The sequence below is a fragment of the Clarias gariepinus genome, chromosome 28 (genome assembly GCF_024256425.1).
Source record: "Clarias gariepinus isolate MV-2021 ecotype Netherlands chromosome 28, CGAR_prim_01v2, whole genome shotgun sequence".
NCBI lineage: Eukaryota > Metazoa > Chordata > Actinopteri > Siluriformes > Clariidae > Clarias > Clarias gariepinus.
This window is the reverse complement of record NC_071127.1, coordinates 16403157-16422247: the sequence shown is the minus strand read 5'-3', so window position 1 is coordinate 16422247 and position 19091 is coordinate 16403157. Positions and strand designations below refer to the sequence as shown.

Here is a 19091-nt window from a genome sequence, read left to right as displayed (position 1 = left end):
AGTCCTTTTCGGCGCGCGCTGATGTCAGTACCATAAAACTCGGTCATATTGCGCATATAAAAAAAAATAAAATGTAACAAATAGGAAAATCCTTAATATATCCTCAGCAATAAAGTGTTTACACTATTAAACAGCATCATATCAGTTAAAGGCTCAGCCCTTGGCTTTGAAGACAGCCGCGCAACCATATGTATCATTTTCACACGACCGTGTACTACAGTAACTCCGGTAAACTGAGCGCGTGTTTATTATAGCGAGAGCCTGCGCAGTTATTATAGGAGCATCTCAAGCCTGCATGGGCTCTGCGGGATAATAAGCTATACAGGTCAGATTGCGCGAGAAGAGACTCTACAATACAATACAATACAATACAATACAGCAAGACTGTGGAAACGGAGTTCATGCCAGATTTCCAGCACTTCCGATTTTCCCGTAGAATGGATCCCGGTTTTGTGGAGAGCGCGCACTCGGTCCAGTATCCACAGAACCCCGGGATGAGTTTATCCGATCCGGAGTCTGGAGACGCATCATCACCTGATCAAGGTTTCTGCTTTGGGGATAGCTGGGATTCAGGCTCTCTGTCTAACAGCTTCGGGTATTTCCATCCAAGCGGCTCTCTGTCACGCGCATCCCTTCCTCATCTTCCTCCTCCTCCTCCTCCTCCTGCGGCGGCTCTGCGCAACGATCTGGGCTCCAACATCAGCGTCCTGAAGACTCTGAACCTGCGCTTCCGCTGCTTCCTGGCCAAAGTGCATGAGCTGGAGCGCAGAAACAAGGCGCTGGAAAGCCAGCTCCAGCAAGCCCTAGAAGCTAACAATAACGACAGAGGATGTGGACAAGGTCCTGGACTGGACTTCTCAACAAACCATTCTTCATGTCTGACCAGAACTTCATCCGGGCCGAGACTCGTTCCCAGAAACAAGATATTCCTCGACTCTGGAAATCTGATCGACTCAAACTCCAACCTTTCCCCACCGCTCACCCTTAACCCACCGTCTCCAGTCGATCCCAAGTCCATCTCCGATGGTGTCTCGACGGAAAGGTGGACCAACTCCGCACCGCAGGCTCATCCCAACTCGATCTGGTTCCACAACCCTCCTGGGAGGTTCAACAATAGCTGGGAGTTTAGGGTTTCGGGTCCCAGGGTGTCATGGCCGTACCAGGACGGGGTTGGGGTTCAAATCGACACCACCACGCCGGAAATCCGAGCCCTTAAAAACGTGCTGGCGAAAGTGAAGATGGAAAGGGATGAATACAAGCAAAGGTCAGCATTCCTGCACTTATCATCTCTCCTGGTCTGAAATGATGCTGATCAGCTTTAATGTAATCAGTGATATTAATATTATTATTATTTCAGGTTGAAGACCACGTACATGTCTGTCTGTCTTTCTGTATGACACAACTCTCTGACTAACTCTCTCTCTTATAACTCTGTTATAAGATTAAGTATCTCACACCTTTTTTTTTTACGCCAAGTTGTATTTCACTCTTGTTGTCAGACAAATACACTCCATGTTCAGTAATCAAGGAGTGAATCACAGATGTGAAATCGAAAAAGTAAATCGGATAAAGATGAAGTTTTGTCTTAAAATGACTTCAGGGACATTAAATTCACTTGTACCACATGAAAATATTAAATCATTTCAGTAAAAATATTCAGTTTAGCTTTTCTAATTAATATCTATTGGTGCAGGTGTTTGTTTACATTGAGCAATTAAATAATACCAATAATAATAATAATAACGATAATAATGCATTTTATTTATATAGGTGCCTTTCTGGTTACCCAAGGTTGCTTTCCAGCAACTTACCAGTATTAGTATCTTATTTTAAAGTAGATTATTAAATCTGACACATAACTGTTTATAATATCGCCTTCACTCAACATTTTGATTTCACTTATGGTGCAGGTTAAAGTTCAGGCAGATATCTAAGTACTGCAAAAGTTTCAGTAAATTTTATCCAGGTTGTTTAGCGTAATGCTGTGACATAATGTTTTGTGACATTTTTTTTTTATTATTTGTCTCATTTTTCTGGAAAAAACTTTCCAATTCTCTTTCCAAATTTTTTTTTTCGCTCCCTCAAATCCTTGTGCTTTCTCAACATCTCCCAGCTAAGGAAGAAATCCTGGAAGATGCTTCATTCTTAGTGGATGTTTCTTCGCCAATCAGAAGCGGCCAATCAGAACTGAGCTTTTTCCAGGCTCTGCTGGCCGTGCTTTTTGCAGCATGTTGTCAGGCTGGGCGAGCTCGCTTGCGATAATGATGGAAAGAGTGAGCGGACAAAAATACAATATGTTTATGGGCAAAAAACAAGAGTTGTTCGGATCACTAGAGGCATCATCCTGCATGTGCTGTATGTTTCATATCCTAACTGAACTGAACAGTTATCGGTATTGTAAGGTCATATTGCCCCCCTGTTTAATCTGTTCTGACCCTGATTTTTACATGTGTATTTTCACTTATACAGTACAACAGCTAATTTCTGTCCACTAATTTGATTGGGTGACTAGTGGTTAGCACTGTCGCTGTTGCTTCTCCAGGTTCCAGGTTCGATTCCTCCTCTCGGGGTCTGTGTTCATGGAGTTCATGTTCATGTTCTCCCTGTGCCTGGGTTGTTCCCCTAGAATTCTTCGGTTTCCTTCCACAGTTCATATGCAGATTAAACTTTGAAATATAACCCATTTTTTGGCAGTATGTCCTGCTGAAAGTGGCCCCTGCCATTACGAAACAGCATTGCCATACAACCTGTTACTCGGTCTGTAGTAATGTTTAAGTAGGTGATATGCATCAAACCCTTGGGAGCCCAGGACTTGGTCATGAGTTTACCAGTTGTCCTTTCTTGGATCACTTTTGGTACGTGCTAACAACTAAAAACCAGGAACACCAATGGAGATGCTCCGACCCAATTGATCTAGCCATCACAATTTGGTCCTTGTCCAAGTCACTCAGATCCCTACGGTTGCCCATTTTCCCAACACATTCAAGTGCCGCTTAATATATTCCATTCGGCCAGTACACAGTATTGGTGCTGATTTTATTTTTTATGTTGTGCCAGAGAAGCTACATTCAAAAATTGTCAAGTGGTTAACTTCAGCTGTTTTGGAGGGATGACTTTGTATGTGCCCCACCAAAAATGGCCATTTTTTTTTTAGTTTTACTGTCTCGCTTTAAACAATAATAGTTTAAAATGCTAATTATTAATATTTCTTTACGAGTATTGATACTAAAATTGGAGTAACCTTCTAGAAGCATATGGACTGTTAAAATTGTTAAAATTAAAGCATTCCGGTTTTTTGGTTAAAACTTAAAAAGGAAAAAATCTGTAGTGTCTGTAACCATGTGAAATTCATGTTGCCATATCTTAACAGTTTCACATTTAAGAATAAAACAATTTTTCAGGTTTATGTCTTGTCATGTAAAATCTAAATTGGCCAAGTTTCATCTAAATGAAAGTGAATGAAGTCAAAAAGGTTACGGACACTACAGACAAAAACGAGCAGAAAACTGTATTTAGCAAAAATGCGTTTCTTTTAATCTTATAAGAATATAAATGTGTACGCATATTCCCCCGATTAAAATTTCGATTTTTAGAGACACTTTTTAGTCCCACCATGTTTTGGTGGATTATAACTTTCATAATATATGATGTTTACCTCACGTCATGTAATGACCGGGTGATGTATGTCTGAATTCATAGTTGTTGTCGCCCCAAAGCCAAAGAAAACAGGAATCCTGGCAGAACTGTTTTGTCTGTTGTGTATTTAAAAATCCCTTCAATCCATTATGTATAGGTCTCACACAGGTCTTAGTTGTACTATGAACAGATTTTTTATTTCCTTCTTTCCACCGACCTCCTGCCCAGACTGACATATTTGAAGTTTCTGTGCATGACGTCTGCAATTTTGTTTGCCCTTCTATTGGACTGATTCCTGCAGTCTTTCCTCTAAGCCCTGTTACAGTAAATAATAACTGAAATCACACACACACACACACACGCACACACACACACACACACACAGCCCAGTCTTGTGCCTCCTCCCCCTGTGCCTCAGCATCTGCAATGCAGCATGACTGTGAGTGCTCCGAATGCCCACAGTGCCACAGGAGGAGCGTTTAACATCGCCTTACTGCTCTCAACTCTAATTAGACTAATGAGACCTGAGTCATTTACTGTATACAGTCTTATGCGAAAGTTTAGGCACCCCTTGATAAATAACAGATTTTGGTGATTTTTTAATTGAAAAGATATTAACACAGATTTCTCTCTTGGAAATGTCATAGATTGAACCCAGATAAAAAAATAAAAACATTATTGTTGCACTGTGCAAAAGTTTGGGCACCCTACATGATCAGTACTTAGTAACACCTCCCCTGGCAGATATCACAGCTTTTCTAAACGCTTTTTATATCCAGCTTAAAGTCTCTCAATTCTTGTACTTGGGATTTTCTTCCATTCTTCCTTGAAAAAGGCTTCTAGTTCTGTAATATTCTTTGGTTGCTCTTTTAAGATCTACCCACTAATTTTCGATGATGTTTAAATCAGGGGACTGTGATGGCCATTCCAAAATCTTCAGCTTGCGTCTCTTGAGGTGTTCCATAGTGGATTTTGAAGTATGTTCAGGATCATTGTCCTGTTGTAGAAGCAATCCTCTTTTCAGCTTCAGTTTTTAACAGATGGTGTGATGTTTGCTTCCAGAATTTGCTGGTATTTAGTGGAATTTATTCTTCCCTCCCCTCCCTCAACATACAGTATTTTTACCTTTAGCCTTTAATTATGGATAAGAATTTGTAATTTATATATTTTGTATATTATACATTAGTATAAATTTAAATGTTCTTTTTTTCATGACAGGTGGGAGGAAGAGTACTCAGTACGAGTGGACCTACAGGAGAAGATTGCAGACCTAGAAGAGGTAAAATGTCCTATCAGTTTTGGCCTCAGACTCACCATATTACTCCTAAATAAATAAGCACAACTTTAATATAAACTTGTTTTTTTTTTAAAAGTTAATTACTATTAAAAGTCTTCATAATGGTAATGTGGCTGTGTGGACCAGGTTACTACAAGGACAAAATTGAATTCTAACATTTTAGAGCAAGACAGTGTAAATGTACTGGATGTGAGGGAAATTAACGTCTCATCTGTCCTTCTTGTACATCTTTCATCTTATACGGCGTTTAACAAGTTTGCAAAAGATTGTAGAGGATGTGTTTGAATTGTTTTAACTGATACAAATCAGATTCTGCGTCCTGGCTGCATGATTTTTTTTGTTTCACTCCTTTCCCAAACATGCTGTTTCAGTGTCTGTAGCTTTACATTTACATTTAAATCAAGGCATTTCGCACACACTCTCATACAGAGAGACTTACAAGAGTGCTTAAGTTTCCATCATTGGATAGATCCTTAAACTGGGTTACTAGGTTCCTAAATAAGCATTGGGTTATAAACCCAAAAAAGTACTGAAAAAACAGGTATGTATTAAGTCATTGTTTAAAGATTGCCAGAGACGCTGTATGGACATCTAGAGGAAGTTCATTCCATCACCTAGGTGAAAGTGAAAAGAGTCTAGATGCATGTCTCCAGAGATGGTGGGACCAGCCGAGCAGTGCTGGAGGATCGGAGCGAGTGTGGTGTGGTGTGTGGTGTGATTAGAGCTAAGAGGTAAGTGGGTCCTGAGCCATTTTTAGCTTTGTAGGCGAGCCGAGCATCAGGGTTTTTTATTTGATGCGGGCAGCTACAAGAGGCCAGTGCCGAGAGCGGAGCAGTGGGGTGTGGTGGGAGAACTTGAGAAGGTTGAAAAAAAGACCGTAGCGATGTAAAAGTAAGCTTGGTAAGCTGTTTAAGGTGAGACCTAAGCTTTTAGGAGGAAATGGCGCCCAGAGAACAGCAGAACTGGGTGGAGCGGAGGGTGAGGGTGCATCGGGATAAGACAGGGGTAGGCAAGTTCAGTCCTAGAGAGTCACAGTCCTGCAGAAAAAAACTCACCTGCCTGTAGCCTTAGCAATCCTGGAGACCTTGGTTAGCTTGTTCAGGGGTGTTTGATTAGGGTCGGAGCTGAACTCTCGGGGACCGAAGGGCGGCTCTCTAGGACCGAACTTGCTTACCCCTGGTATGGGAGGTCACAATAAGCGGGAATCTGATTTGGTAGCTTAAGCCTTGGCCAATATAAAAAAAATGGACTGCAGATCATCTAAAACTGAATGTCTAAAAACACAAACTACAAATGGAATTTTTTCCCTTGCTTTTAAATCCATGTGTCCAGGACCTGTACATGAGCGAGATGTGTCAGGATAAGCTCGCTCTCCGAGTGAAGCAGCTGAAGGCCGAGCTCATCATCTTTAAAGGCCTCATGAGTAACGTGAGTCAACTGTCAAAAAAAATTACAACTTTTATAATTGACGTTTTTTCGTAAGATTTCAATTTAAATCATATAGGATATGCTGGGGTATTTGCTTTGTAACCTCTCTCCATCTTCCACTCTATTCAGGACCTCTCAGAGTTGGACAGTAAGATCCAGGAGAAGGCCATGAAGGTGGACATGGACATATGCAGACGGATTGACATCACAGCACGCCTGTGCGATGTAGCCCAGCAACGGAACTGTGAGGACATGACTCAGATGTTCCAGGTATCGGTGCAACACAGGATGTGAAAAAAAAGAAAAATACAAATCAACATCAGTCTCTAACAGGATGTGATATTTACAGTACACTAAATAGATACATACACATCTCTCGCTCTCTCTCGCTCTCTCTCGCTCCCTTTTTTTCCTGGTGCTATTTTACTTTGCAATAAATATATTATAGATAGGGTTGGGTTGTACATTAGTAGATTAGATTAACAGTAGTGTCTTGTTATCTGTACTATCCCAGGATAGACTTAATAATAATAATAATAATAACAATAATAATAATAATAAAAATAATACCAACCTGGTTATTGTTAATACCAACATGTGTATTAATGCGTATTTTTAAAACATGTTATTTTTCCAAAGATTTCGAGGGTCAAAGGGTTTATGATGTCACACAAAAGTCTTGTTATGTCTGTCTTGCAACTCCACAGGAAGTGCTCTGTAATAGCTTTACTTCATACAATAGAACAGGCCCAGAATATAAATGCTCCTTGGTTCCACTGCGGCGGCACGGTGGCTTAGTGGTTAGCACTGTTGCCATGCACCTCCAGGGTCTGGGTTTGATTCCCATCTCTGTCTGCATGGAGTTTGGATGTTCTCCCTATGTTTGGTAGGTTTCCTTTGGGTAATCCGGTCTGCCCCCCCCTTCCCCCACCCCCAAAGACATCCCCTCCCCCCACCCCCAAAGACTCCCCCCCCCAGATGAGTGAGTGAGTTAAGTTCCACTGCTCCTGATGTGAGCACTAAAATCAATACAGGCGGAAGTACATTTCTGCATGTCGTATAACAATCTTCAATTTGATGCTATTTTCCAATTGTACATATGGATTTTTTATCCCGTGATCTTATTATTATAATTTTTTTGCATCACTTTATCCCATGTACAGGGTCGCTAGGGGGACTGAGGCCTGTACCAATCCATTACAGGGCACACACACATACACACACTCACACACGCTCATACATCCACTACAGGCAATTTGGGAATTAGCCTAATCTCCATGTCTTTGAAAACTGGACAGTGCCAACCACTAAGCCATGTGCCGCATAAAGCAGTGGGTTTTAACCTTATTTCAGGCAGACAAATCGTATTTTAGTGATTTCCCTGCTCTACCATACCAATTCAATAAGTGTTAGAAAAGTCTGAAGTGCTGATGTGCGTAGGTCAGTGGTTTTCCAGGAATGGAGTCGAGAACCACTGGCTTTAAGGAACTCAGTTTGACTTGCTGAAATGTGTTACAGCTTCAGAGTGCATTCTGTCCAGAAAGGTTTTCTAATCCTTCTGCAGTTGATCGAATAACAATCGGTAATTATTAATCATTAATGATAACCAGACAGTTCTTATTGGACCAACAAACCTTATTGGTTAATAAATTTAATTTTTTTGGTTTCTTATTCATTAACATCCTGATTAAAGATATCAGATTAGATTACAATCCTCCTCCAAGTCATTCTAAAGAGATTGGTTGTGATCAGACAAAAGGAAAAGGGCCAGGGGTTACACCTAAAGGAACAATCTTTATAGAAACGAGTCAGGCTTTTAAGAACTATTTGTAAAAGACTTTTTGGGCGCGGTGGTAAAGTTCCCACCCAACCATCCGAAGATCTGACAACGATCCCCGGGTGATGCTGTAGCCTCCCGCAGCCGGGGGCCTGGAGAGAGCTGATTGGCCGAGCGTGGTGGGACGGGAGGCACTTAGTGCTCTCACATTAATCATACAAAAAGATCTGGGCAGGTGGCGTCACGTGACTCGGAAGAAACATGTGATTGTCTTCGGCCCTCTCTGACTGACTGGTAGTAGTAGCCTTAATGTAGGAGCCCCCTAGTGACTGGAGGAATTAGAAATGATTAAAATTAGGTGGAAAAATTCAGTATTTTATGGTTATGAAAATGTAAACAAAATACCCCAAATTAATAAATGAAAAAAGAAAAAAAAATTCTTTGCATGTTTTGAGCAATGATGATTTCTGTTGAAAAATCAAGCACTTGCAGTATACAGGAATACCTGAACGGGTTTGACTGCAAAACATGATCTATGCCATTTCTATTTTCAGACTAAAACATTCATTAAAAATAAATAAATAAATAGAAAGGAAGAAAACTTCCTTTAGAAGTTGGTTTTGCTGGAGCCGTGACACACTTCACTGTAAAGACATTACAATGCTTTCTGTACAAGAGACATGAGAAGCACATCATGTGATGCTTGTCATGATCTTCAGCGGTCTTTGTAATTAAAAAGGTTTTCCATGAAACCGAACCCACTTTTTTCCTTGTCCTAATTTTCTGCTTTTGCACAATGAAAGCATTAATTTTTATTGACACAACATTTTATTGATACTTACAGCATATATATTGGATATTGTATCATTCATTCTCAACAAGATATGGAGTCTTATCACATGAACAGAGCTCTACAACTTGATCGGGAACAGCCTATTGTTTTTTTGTTTTGTTTTTGCATATTTTTAATAATGCACATTCCACCAGCATTGGAGTTTTCACCTTATGTTGGTTCTAAATTGTTTTATTTTGTGGTTTACGTCCCATTAAAAATCCCATTCCTACATTAGCAGGTGGCTACTCCTCCCTCCACACTGACGCGCAATAGCAAGCAGGCCTCGCAAACCAACAAGGCCAACAATTCCAATGAGGATTCGGTCAGCATTTCTGAGGATGACGAGGGAAAGAACAAAGATGCGGAGCTGTGCGGTTCATTAACCAACCCGGTCAACGAGGAAATGCAGAGGATGCTTAACCAGCTGTAAGTGTTTGAGAAAAACTTCCCATTTCTGCATACGAGCCCATGTATGACCATTATTAAGTTATATTATTGAACCCTGCATAGGTACAGTAAAATATCTCTTATTGCATTGCTTGCTGTAGATCTGCAGGTGAAATTGTGCACACTATGTTTTAGGTATTGATCTTTACGCACTCACTATCCATCTATACCGCTTAATCCTGTATACAGGGTCACGGGGGGCCTGGAGCCTATCCTAGGAGACTTAAGGCATGGTACACCCTGGACGGGGTGCCAATCCATCACAAGACACACACACACGCACTACAAGCAGTTTGGGAACGCTAATTAGTCTAATCTTCATGTCTTTGGACTGTGGGAGGAAAATCCATGCACACAGACCTGAGGTGGGAATTGAACCCGGACCCTAGAGGTACGAGGCGACACTGTTAACCAATAAGCCACAGTGCCGCCCGACAGAGTAATGATGAGCGTTAATTAAATGATAATGTAATTAGTCTGTACCGCTTTATCTTGTATGCAGGGTCACAGGGGGCTTGGAACCTATCCCAGGAGACTTAATACTATTAGCTTGTTTGCATTGACTGTTTTACGTTTGTTTGTTAGACCCAGTAGAAGATGCATCTCGAAAACTTTTGAAGCCGCTTGACAAACCCCTTGTCTGGCTTTTCCCCAAGCGAACGCATCGGTATACTGTATGGATTCGAGTTACACTTTCATGCATCACTTTAAACACAGGAGGGTCTGCCTGATCCAGAGCAGTAAATATGATATGAAGTTGTGTTCCACTTTTCATTCATTTCATTAATCCAGCACCACAATGCAAGCTTTTTCTCCTGGAAAATCTTTCTAAGTTGTATTTTAAGATCCTCAGTATTGGATTTATGGTTCTCAGGAGTCAAGTCGGACCTTTTAATATTGATGTTTTAATGGCCTGGTAATGCTTCTGTGGGTGTTTTTGTAGGCATGACTGTGAGTTTGAGGATGACTGTGATAGTCTGGCATGGGAAGAAACAGAAGAAACATTATTGCTTTGGGGAGATTTCCCACGACGCACCTGGGCGTTGGACTCTAATGGAGAGGTACGCTGGTTTTAATACTGGCCTTACCAGAGAGATCTCTTTGTAAACAAGTCTATGGAAGAAAGAACGTTTTAAAACTGTATATCCATATTATGCTGCACAGTATCATTATAATAATCAGCCATTTATAATCTTAAATATTGAGCTAAACATAAAATCAGACAGGCGTAAAACAAGTTACTTTTCAGCCTAACAGTGGTTTATATAAGCTTAATATTGGAGCTAATTTCTGTTCTGTTTTTTTTTTTTTTTTGGTCCACAGCAGGATGAGTCCATAGAGAAGGTGATAAAAGACACAGAGTCGATGTTCAAGGTTCGTGAGAAGGAATACCAAGAGACCATAGACCAGATTGAGGTGAGTGCGTTCACTGTGTTCTGGATTCATATGAACGGTTTGACAGCAAAATGAGATAAATCCACTTCCGAGAAAAATGTGTTCTCCGAAAAGTTTTAAGCTTTAAGATCGCTTTAGATTTCTTGGCCCCTATTTATCAGTTTTTGGAGGAACATCCTGTCCTTGGTAATGTCACTCTGGTACCCCATTTTTTCCATTTCTTGATTATGATTATGGTCTTGGCTGTCTTCCATGGTCCAGCTAATGTTTTGTAAATTATTATTATTATTTTTATTATTTTTTTTATTACCCCTCTCCTGATCAATATCTTTCGTACATGCTTTGTAAGCTTTTTTCTGCGTTAGATGAAATCAAAAGAAGTCTAGAAAATGTCAAGGGTTCACCACTGACTGATGAAGCCATTATAGTTTGGGGTTGTCCATTCTTCCAGGAAGTAGTTGAGTGTTTATAGAACCCCAAGACCTTCATCATAACATCATCTGCTCACTTCCAGGTTCCATGCTTTAGCCAACAACCACCGAAAACGATCAGTTTAAATCGTCCATGGTGCTGAACAAGGGCATTCTTCACATTAAGAGTTCCGAGAACACTGGATCTTAAAGTCTGATTCAGTTTGTTGATCAGTGAGCACACAACTTCAGCCTGCCCAAGTCTACTGGAAAACGTAGTCTTAAGCACGGTATAGCTTACTCGGGCACGGTTCCAATCAGATATGAAAGCAATCATACAGTACCTGAACACTGAAGTGGACCACTGTTTAGAACGCGATGGCATCAGTGCTGCCGGTCTCCTCCGAAACCTCCATGTGCACATACAGTAGCATGCACCAATCTCATCGTCAAGACTCTATTACTCAAGATTATATACAGTCGTGTGCTTCCGACTTTGTGGTACCAACATCACCATCGAGCACATTAACAGACTTAATCAGAATAGGCTTTGTACCTTTATGTACTCGGGTCTGTTTGTTCGAATTTATCTATACTAGGATACTATTTATTCATACTTCAGTATCTAAACATAGTAATATTCTCCGGTTCATAGTTCCGTGATGTTCTTTATCACCCAAGGTGTGTGTGTATGTGTGTGTGTGTTTTCTACACTCTCTTGCTACGCTTCCACAGCTGGAGTTGGCCACAGCGAAATCCGACATGAACAGGCACCTGCATGAGTACATGGAGATGTGCAGTATGAAGAGGGGCCTGGACGTGCAGATGGAGACGTGTAGGAGACTCATTACACAGAGTGGAGACAGGTACATGCTGAAAGTTCTTCTACAGCACGGTATGATGATCTAAAAGAGAATCCTGTTTTATGATGTAATTCACTACATACCAACTATGTATACGATTTATTTCAGATTTTATTTAATTTACATGTCTTTTCTAAATGTTTGGATTGCTTTTATATGCAAAAATTACCCATGCAACTATTTCTGAATTCTTTTTTTTTGTTTTCTGTCTGTTTCAATATATTTTTTTCTTTCCTAGAAAATCTCCCATTCCCATTTCTGTGACTGTGGAGGATGCTAAGGAAGGAGAGAAGGAGAGAAGGAAGGCATGTCAACTTTGATGATCTAAACCACACTCATGTTGCTCACGAACCTTGGAGGACATTTGTGTATTAGTGTGATATAGCAGGGACATCACTACAATGTGTATTACAGGGGGTCCTCCAGGACCAGGGTTGGGAACCACTGCTTTAAACCAAGGTTGAGACTTACAGTATTGACCATAGTTTCAAAAAAGATACTGCCCTCTGGTGGTGGACATTATTACTACTACATATAAATGATTTACTTAGAATTTATTTGAAAACTCTAATGTATATATATATATAGATAGATAGATAGATAGATAGATAGATAGATAGATAGATAGATGATGTGTCATACAACACAAGGACTACCTTTGAGATCAAAGGATCATTGACATTTCAAAGCCAGACTATAAGAAAGTGCTTTAAACTTGAAATTCGAAAATCTAATAGAAAGACAAAAACAAACACATTTATTATTATTATTATTATTATTATTATTATTATTATTATTATTTTACAAAGCTTTCCAGACAGCTTCAGACCTTCAGACTAGGTGTGTGTATTTGGACAGGGATAAAACAGGAACCCAATTAAGAAAATATAAACTAGCTAAAAAGGTATAAAAACAAACCAAAAAATAACTGTGTATTGTAGAACAGTGTACATTTCTGATTGGTCTATATCTGTAATATGTAGAAATATTATGGAATTATTTATTTCTGTACAGCTGCTTAGCGACCATGCTTTACAGATAAAACTGAATTGAATTGAACTGAATATTTTATGTGGCTCCTGGCAAACATCCCAGCAGGAAGCCTTGTTATATTGCTTTAATAAGGTTGTGAATTGATCCGTTTAAAACATAACACAGAGCCAGCGTTGTTTTAGTAAGTTAGAATGAATTGAAAAATTTGATGTAAAAAGTTACATTAAGATAACGATGACTGAATGACTCTAAAACAATGTTGCAAATACACCTTCCAAAGAATTGACTATTGACGTTTATGTCATGCTTTAACAGTCAAAAGTCTGGACGTGTCTAATTCAGTGCATGGAGTTTGCATGTTCTCCCAGTGCTTGGTGGGTTTCCTCCAGGTTCTCTGGTTTCCTCCCACAGTCCAAAGACATGCAGATTAGGCTAATTGGTGTTCCCGAATTGCCCATAATGTGTGTATGTGAGGGTGAGTTGTCTCGAAGCATCAGCAGAATGAGGATTTTAAGGATGGATTGCAGTTGAGAAATAAAAAAAATAGTCATTAATAATGATGTTTTGAAGTTGTATTTGCAACATTGTGTTGGTGTCTTCTGTTCAGGCTAATACTAAACATCCCCAATGACAATAATGTTTTCAATGTGCTATTGATTTGGACATCCAAAATTTTCTTTTTTTAAGCTTCTTTATGTTTGTAACCTATAAATGACACTTAAATTGCACACTGGTGGACTTGGTTTAACGAAATATGTGACTTTTTATGTTTTTTTAGAGCAGTGGGCTGAAAACGTACCCACTTTCATTTTCCAAAAATAATTTTGTTAACTATATTTTCTTTGAGACTTACGTACCTATCAGTCCTAACGTTACCACCACCTGACTAATATGTTTTTGCTCTTGTGTGTGTTACCAACAGCTCTGACCTGCTGAGTCATAACCTCGTCCAGACCCATGAAGGCACCCCAAAGGCTCCCCGTAGACTTTAGCAGTACATCCTTTACGTTTTCAAGTTTAAGTTTCAGACTTGTTTGTCCAGCACATCCAACAGATACTCGGATTGAGATTCAAAACCTTGAATTCTTTATCATGTTCCTCATTAAACCATTCCTGAACATGGTGTGCAACATGATCCTGCTAAAAGAGGCCACAGCCAAGAAATACAGAGGGAATGTCATCAGCGCCCAAAACCTGGTTGCTAGTTTGTGGTTTGTTCTCTTCTTGGGCTACTTGTGGTAGATCTCACCAGGAGTACCTAATAAGACCTGCCGTATTGGACAAGCTCTGACCGAATCATCTGGCCATTAAGGTTTGTCCCTTGTCAAAGTCATCAAGGTCTTTAAATCCTGTTTTCAGCTTACTGTATGTTTTATTCCTTTCCATTTCAAGTCACCATACTCTGACCGCTCTCAACCTTATAATCCCAAAACATTTCAGTCCATTTCAGTTCGAGGTTGTAAAATTCCAAAATGTGGTCTAGGTTAAGGGGTTAGAACTCCCAGATACGTTCTATAATCAAACATGGTTTTTGCAATTGCACTTAAAGAAGCGATCAAATTTGCTCTTATTGCTTTTCTGCTGGCAGATTTCCTGCTTTCACAAGTATTTGTACAGAATGCTGTTCATTTCATGCCAGACTCACAGTATATAAGGTATCTAAGTCTAAGATCAGTGGATGCGGGGCATCCTGAGTGCCAGACCCGGATAGAACGAGAGGGTTATGTCAGGAACAGTATCCGGCATATAACCAGTGCTAAGGTGTCTGCGGATCGAATGGCGACTCCCTTAAAGTCTCTACGTTGCCACAGCTATCGCCGATTTTGAGTCAGGAGTCCAAGAGAGCGAAAGTGGTCATGCTTATGAATGGGTTTGCATTCTCGCTCCACTATCAATCATAGCAACAATAACCAATCACAGGAGACATGTGGAAGTGGACGGATAGCACTTCCTGGGTGTTACGCAGCCCAGAAATGAAATAAATAAATAAAATAAACGCTTAATTTAGCTGGATGTTTCTCAGTAGGAAGCAAGTGATAACCTGAAGACTCGAAGATGTAACTAATTTAGAGACAGTTGGGAGTAATAGTTATAGCTTTAGCATAGCATTCAAAACTAACTGAAGCCAACATTGACTTAACTGCAAAAAGAAATTATAATAATAATAAATAAATAAATAAAATAATAATGTAAATAGCTTATTTAAGATATTGTATGATAAAATAAAGTGTAGAATAACTAGCATCTATGATTTGTTTTCCTGTCTTTTGGTCCAGATATCCAGAACACTTTGTACTGTACATCCGTCACAATGGATACTTTATCAGCTTTTAGTTCTTGCATCTTGGGTCAATTTGTTCAGTCTCGGTTCACATGTTTTGACGTGCAACTGCTCTGAGTGCGACTGCCGTGTTCTCACTTTGGATGTTTTACCTTTTAACCTGACCAGGGGTATTACGCTGCCCCAATAAGCCCCACCAAACCGGGGAAAAAAATCATAATAATTTGCACACTACAAGATTTCAATGACTGCCGTTATCTTTGATTATGGTGCTCAGTGTGATGGCGAATATATCTGTGAAAATTTCTTCTCATTTCCATACTTTGTTCTTCTTTACACATTCACAAATTGAGTCCTGGAATATTCCCGTGCCCTCCAGGAAGAAAAACTCCATAAACCTGGTCAGTCAGTACATTCAGGTCGTCAACTGATTTCTTTTTTTTTTGCCACATAACGTCGAGACCTGAGCAACTGAAACACCCCCAGATTATAACACAGCCTCCAGAGGCTTGTACAGTGGACACTATGCATGATGGGGGCATCGCTTCATGCGCTTCCCTTCTGATGCTGACGCTGATCACCACTGAATGCTGAGTGGTTGAAACAAACAAGACGGGAAATGAGGTTGCTGCTGAGGTTGTTACATAAACAACCAATTTTAAATGCCATTTTGTCATTTGTCATTATTTAATTTAATTTAATATGGAAAAAATTAGGGTGCTCAAGACTTTTGCACAGTACTGTGTTTTTTAAAATAACATGCTAAAACTATCAGGTATATGGCCTAAGCATGAGCAATTTAAGAAAATTGATTATATCTCATTCTGATAAATTATGATAACTGGACTTTGAGTATAATTCCAAACGTCTTTTTCTTTCTTAATGAACAGATGCTGAGTAAAAGAACTAATGAATAATTGAGAAACCTCACCAATGTTCTAAAAAATCTTTGTTGTCTTTGCTTTCTCCTAGACATTTTGATACAGCGCCTTGCAAAAGTATTTGTAGCCCCCTTGAACTTTTCCACATTTTGTCAGGTTACAACCACAAACGTAAATGTATTTTATTGGGATAAAAAAAAAAGTTTATCCAAAGTGGCACACAATTGTGAAGTGTTACAAATAAAAATTAACCCCAGTGACTTCAGAAGTCACCTCATTGGTAAATAGAGTGTGTAATTTAATCTCAGGATAAATACAGCTGTTCTGTGAAGCCCTCAGAGGTTTGTTAGAGAACATTAGTGAACTAACAGCATCATGAAGCCCTAGGAAAACATCAGACAAGTCAGGGATAAAGTTGTGGAGAAGTTTAAAGCAGGGTTAGATTATAAAAAATATATATATATCCCAAGCTCTGAACATCTCACGGAGCGCTGTTCCATCCATCAAACCTACCAAGACATGGCCGTCCATCTAAACTGAGAGCATCAATCAGAGAAGCAGCCCAGAGGACCATGGTAACTCTGGAGGAGCTGCAGAGATCCACTCGTGGACTCCACAAATCTGGCCTTTATGGATGAGTGAAACCAAGAAGAAAGCCATTGTTAGAAGAAAGCCATAAGAAGTCCCGTTTGCAGTTCCATTTTCTTTCCACTTCACAATGATGTCATGGTCACTTTGTGTTGGTCTTTCACATAAAATCCCAATAAAATACATTTATGTTTGTGGTTGTAACATGAAAGGTTCATGGGGTATGAATACTTTTGCAAGGCGCTTTATGGATGAAGACAGAAGCTTCATGTTGGGGAATTTCCTCTAGTTTAGTTTAACTGATAAAATTCCCAGGTTGTGAAGTCAAATGTCTTTAAGATTATATGTTTTAAAGACAATCTTCCTTTATTTAAAGATAAAGGAAGTTTTTTAATTTAATAATATGTCACCAATCATGATGTTAATTTGCCGTCTGTATGGAGTTTCTCATATTCTCCCAACAGATTCTTAATACTTTCTAAAAAGTTTACTTCCTTTTTCTTGCCCTTTAGATGCTGGTATAAAAAAAAAAACTGTCTCTATTACCATAATATTTCGAACTGCACTGTTACAGTATATCTGCACTTGTAATTCTGATGGTATAACTTTATAGTCATTGCTGTTACACCACAACTCCAGTCACTACTGCTGCTCCTGGTTTTAGTCCACCTATACTACTGCACCTTTTTGCACATTTACTCCTCAGTGAAATTTGCACTGCCTCAGTATTAATGAAGACTTCAATCTATATTCTATGCTGATATTAATCTGATTTTATGTCCTGTACATTGTTTCGTTTATTATGTACTATCTATTGTTGATTGTTCAGCTGTACCGAACCCATATCCACCAACACCGTGGTGTGGTAATAAACAAATCTTGAAACTAAATGTGTGTTCTGCCTCATACGCAGTGTTTCAACCACAATGAATAACCAGACATTTCTATTTCAACAAATTGGCAATTTTACATTATTTGACAGACACCCTTATCCAGAGCAAATTACTGCACATTTTTATCTTATCATACATTTAAGCATTCGAGGTTTAAGGGCCTTGCTCAAGAGCCCAACAGTGGTAACTTGATGGAGCTTAGGTTAGAACCTGGAACCTTCTGATGAGTAGTCTATCATCTTAACCACTGAACTACCCCTGCCCTATTGTTTCTATGGGGCCGTACTCTAAACGTATATGTGAATTTGCAGATTTTCTGGTCAGTTCTTTAGACAAAACATTAATTGTTGGAGATTTTTTCATTTGCAGGATCCAGAAATGCGGGAAGGTGGCTTAGTGGTTAGCAGCCCAGAGGACCATGGTAACTCTGGAGGAGCTGCAGAGATGCACGCACTGAATTAGCCTTGCACTGTTGCCTTGCACCTCCAAGGTGGGCTTGTTGGGTTTCCTCTTACTTACTGGCTGCTGTTCTACTAGGTGCATAAATGAAACTACAGTTAGTCCAGACTGCAGGGGCCAGAGACCTCACTATAACAAGATGATATGAGCACATCCAGTAAGCTGTAACATTGACTGTAGTTAAAATACAACCCCAAATCCAAACATTTTGGGACAGTATGGAAATATGAAAAATAATTATCTGTAAAGTCACTTTGTACTTTATTGGAAACACTAGAACAACTTATTATTTGACAATTTACCATGTGAATTTAATTGTTATATTCAACCACAGTCATTCAATCACTATGATTATAGCATACAGTGTGGTATCTGGTTGACGTGATTGACAAATGAAACCTAATGTCAGTGGGCTAAATGAATAAAGACAAATTTTGTATTGATTGAAATCCACTAATTTCTTAAAATGTCTGCATTATTCTCGTGCTCCTGAGCATAATGAGACTAACCTATATAAACCTTACCATGATCAACTTTAAATCCTATACAGTGGCGTAAAAAAAAAAGTATTTGCTGTCCAAACCCACCCAGGCCTATGTGAAAAAGGTTTCATGAATGATCTGTGATTTTCGAAAAGCTGAGTGAAATTTCACTTGCAACCCCTAGGCCTGATTACTGCCAGACCTATTGAATTAAGACATCACTAAAAAAGAACCTGTTTTTTAAAGTGAATTATCTGAAGAAAAAAAAAATCAAGAGCATGTATCAAGTAATTAACATGTATCAGTCTAGAAAAAGTTCCCAAGGCATTTCTAAGGCTTTGGGACTCCAGCAGACCACAGTGAGATCCATTATCTACAACTGGAGATAAGTTGAACCAGTGGTGAACTTTCCCGGGAGTGGCCGGA

At 39.4% G+C, this 19091-nt stretch overlaps 1 protein-coding gene across 1 annotated transcript; it reads left to right on the top strand.

Annotated features, from left to right (window-relative positions):
• Nucleotides 1–294: 294 nt before the first annotated feature.
• iffo1a (intermediate filament family orphan 1a) lies at nucleotides 295–12408 on the top strand. Its single transcript, XM_053489701.1, has 9 exons — nucleotides 295–1264; nucleotides 4855–4915; nucleotides 6266–6361; nucleotides 6491–6631; nucleotides 9209–9399; nucleotides 10364–10481; nucleotides 10744–10836; nucleotides 11961–12091; nucleotides 12327–12408. The coding sequence occupies exons 1-9, from the start codon at nucleotides 402–404 to the stop codon at nucleotides 12406–12408; spliced, it is 1776 nt and encodes a 591-aa protein (XP_053345676.1). The 5' UTR covers nucleotides 295–401.
• Nucleotides 12409–19091: the final 6683 nt, after the last annotated feature.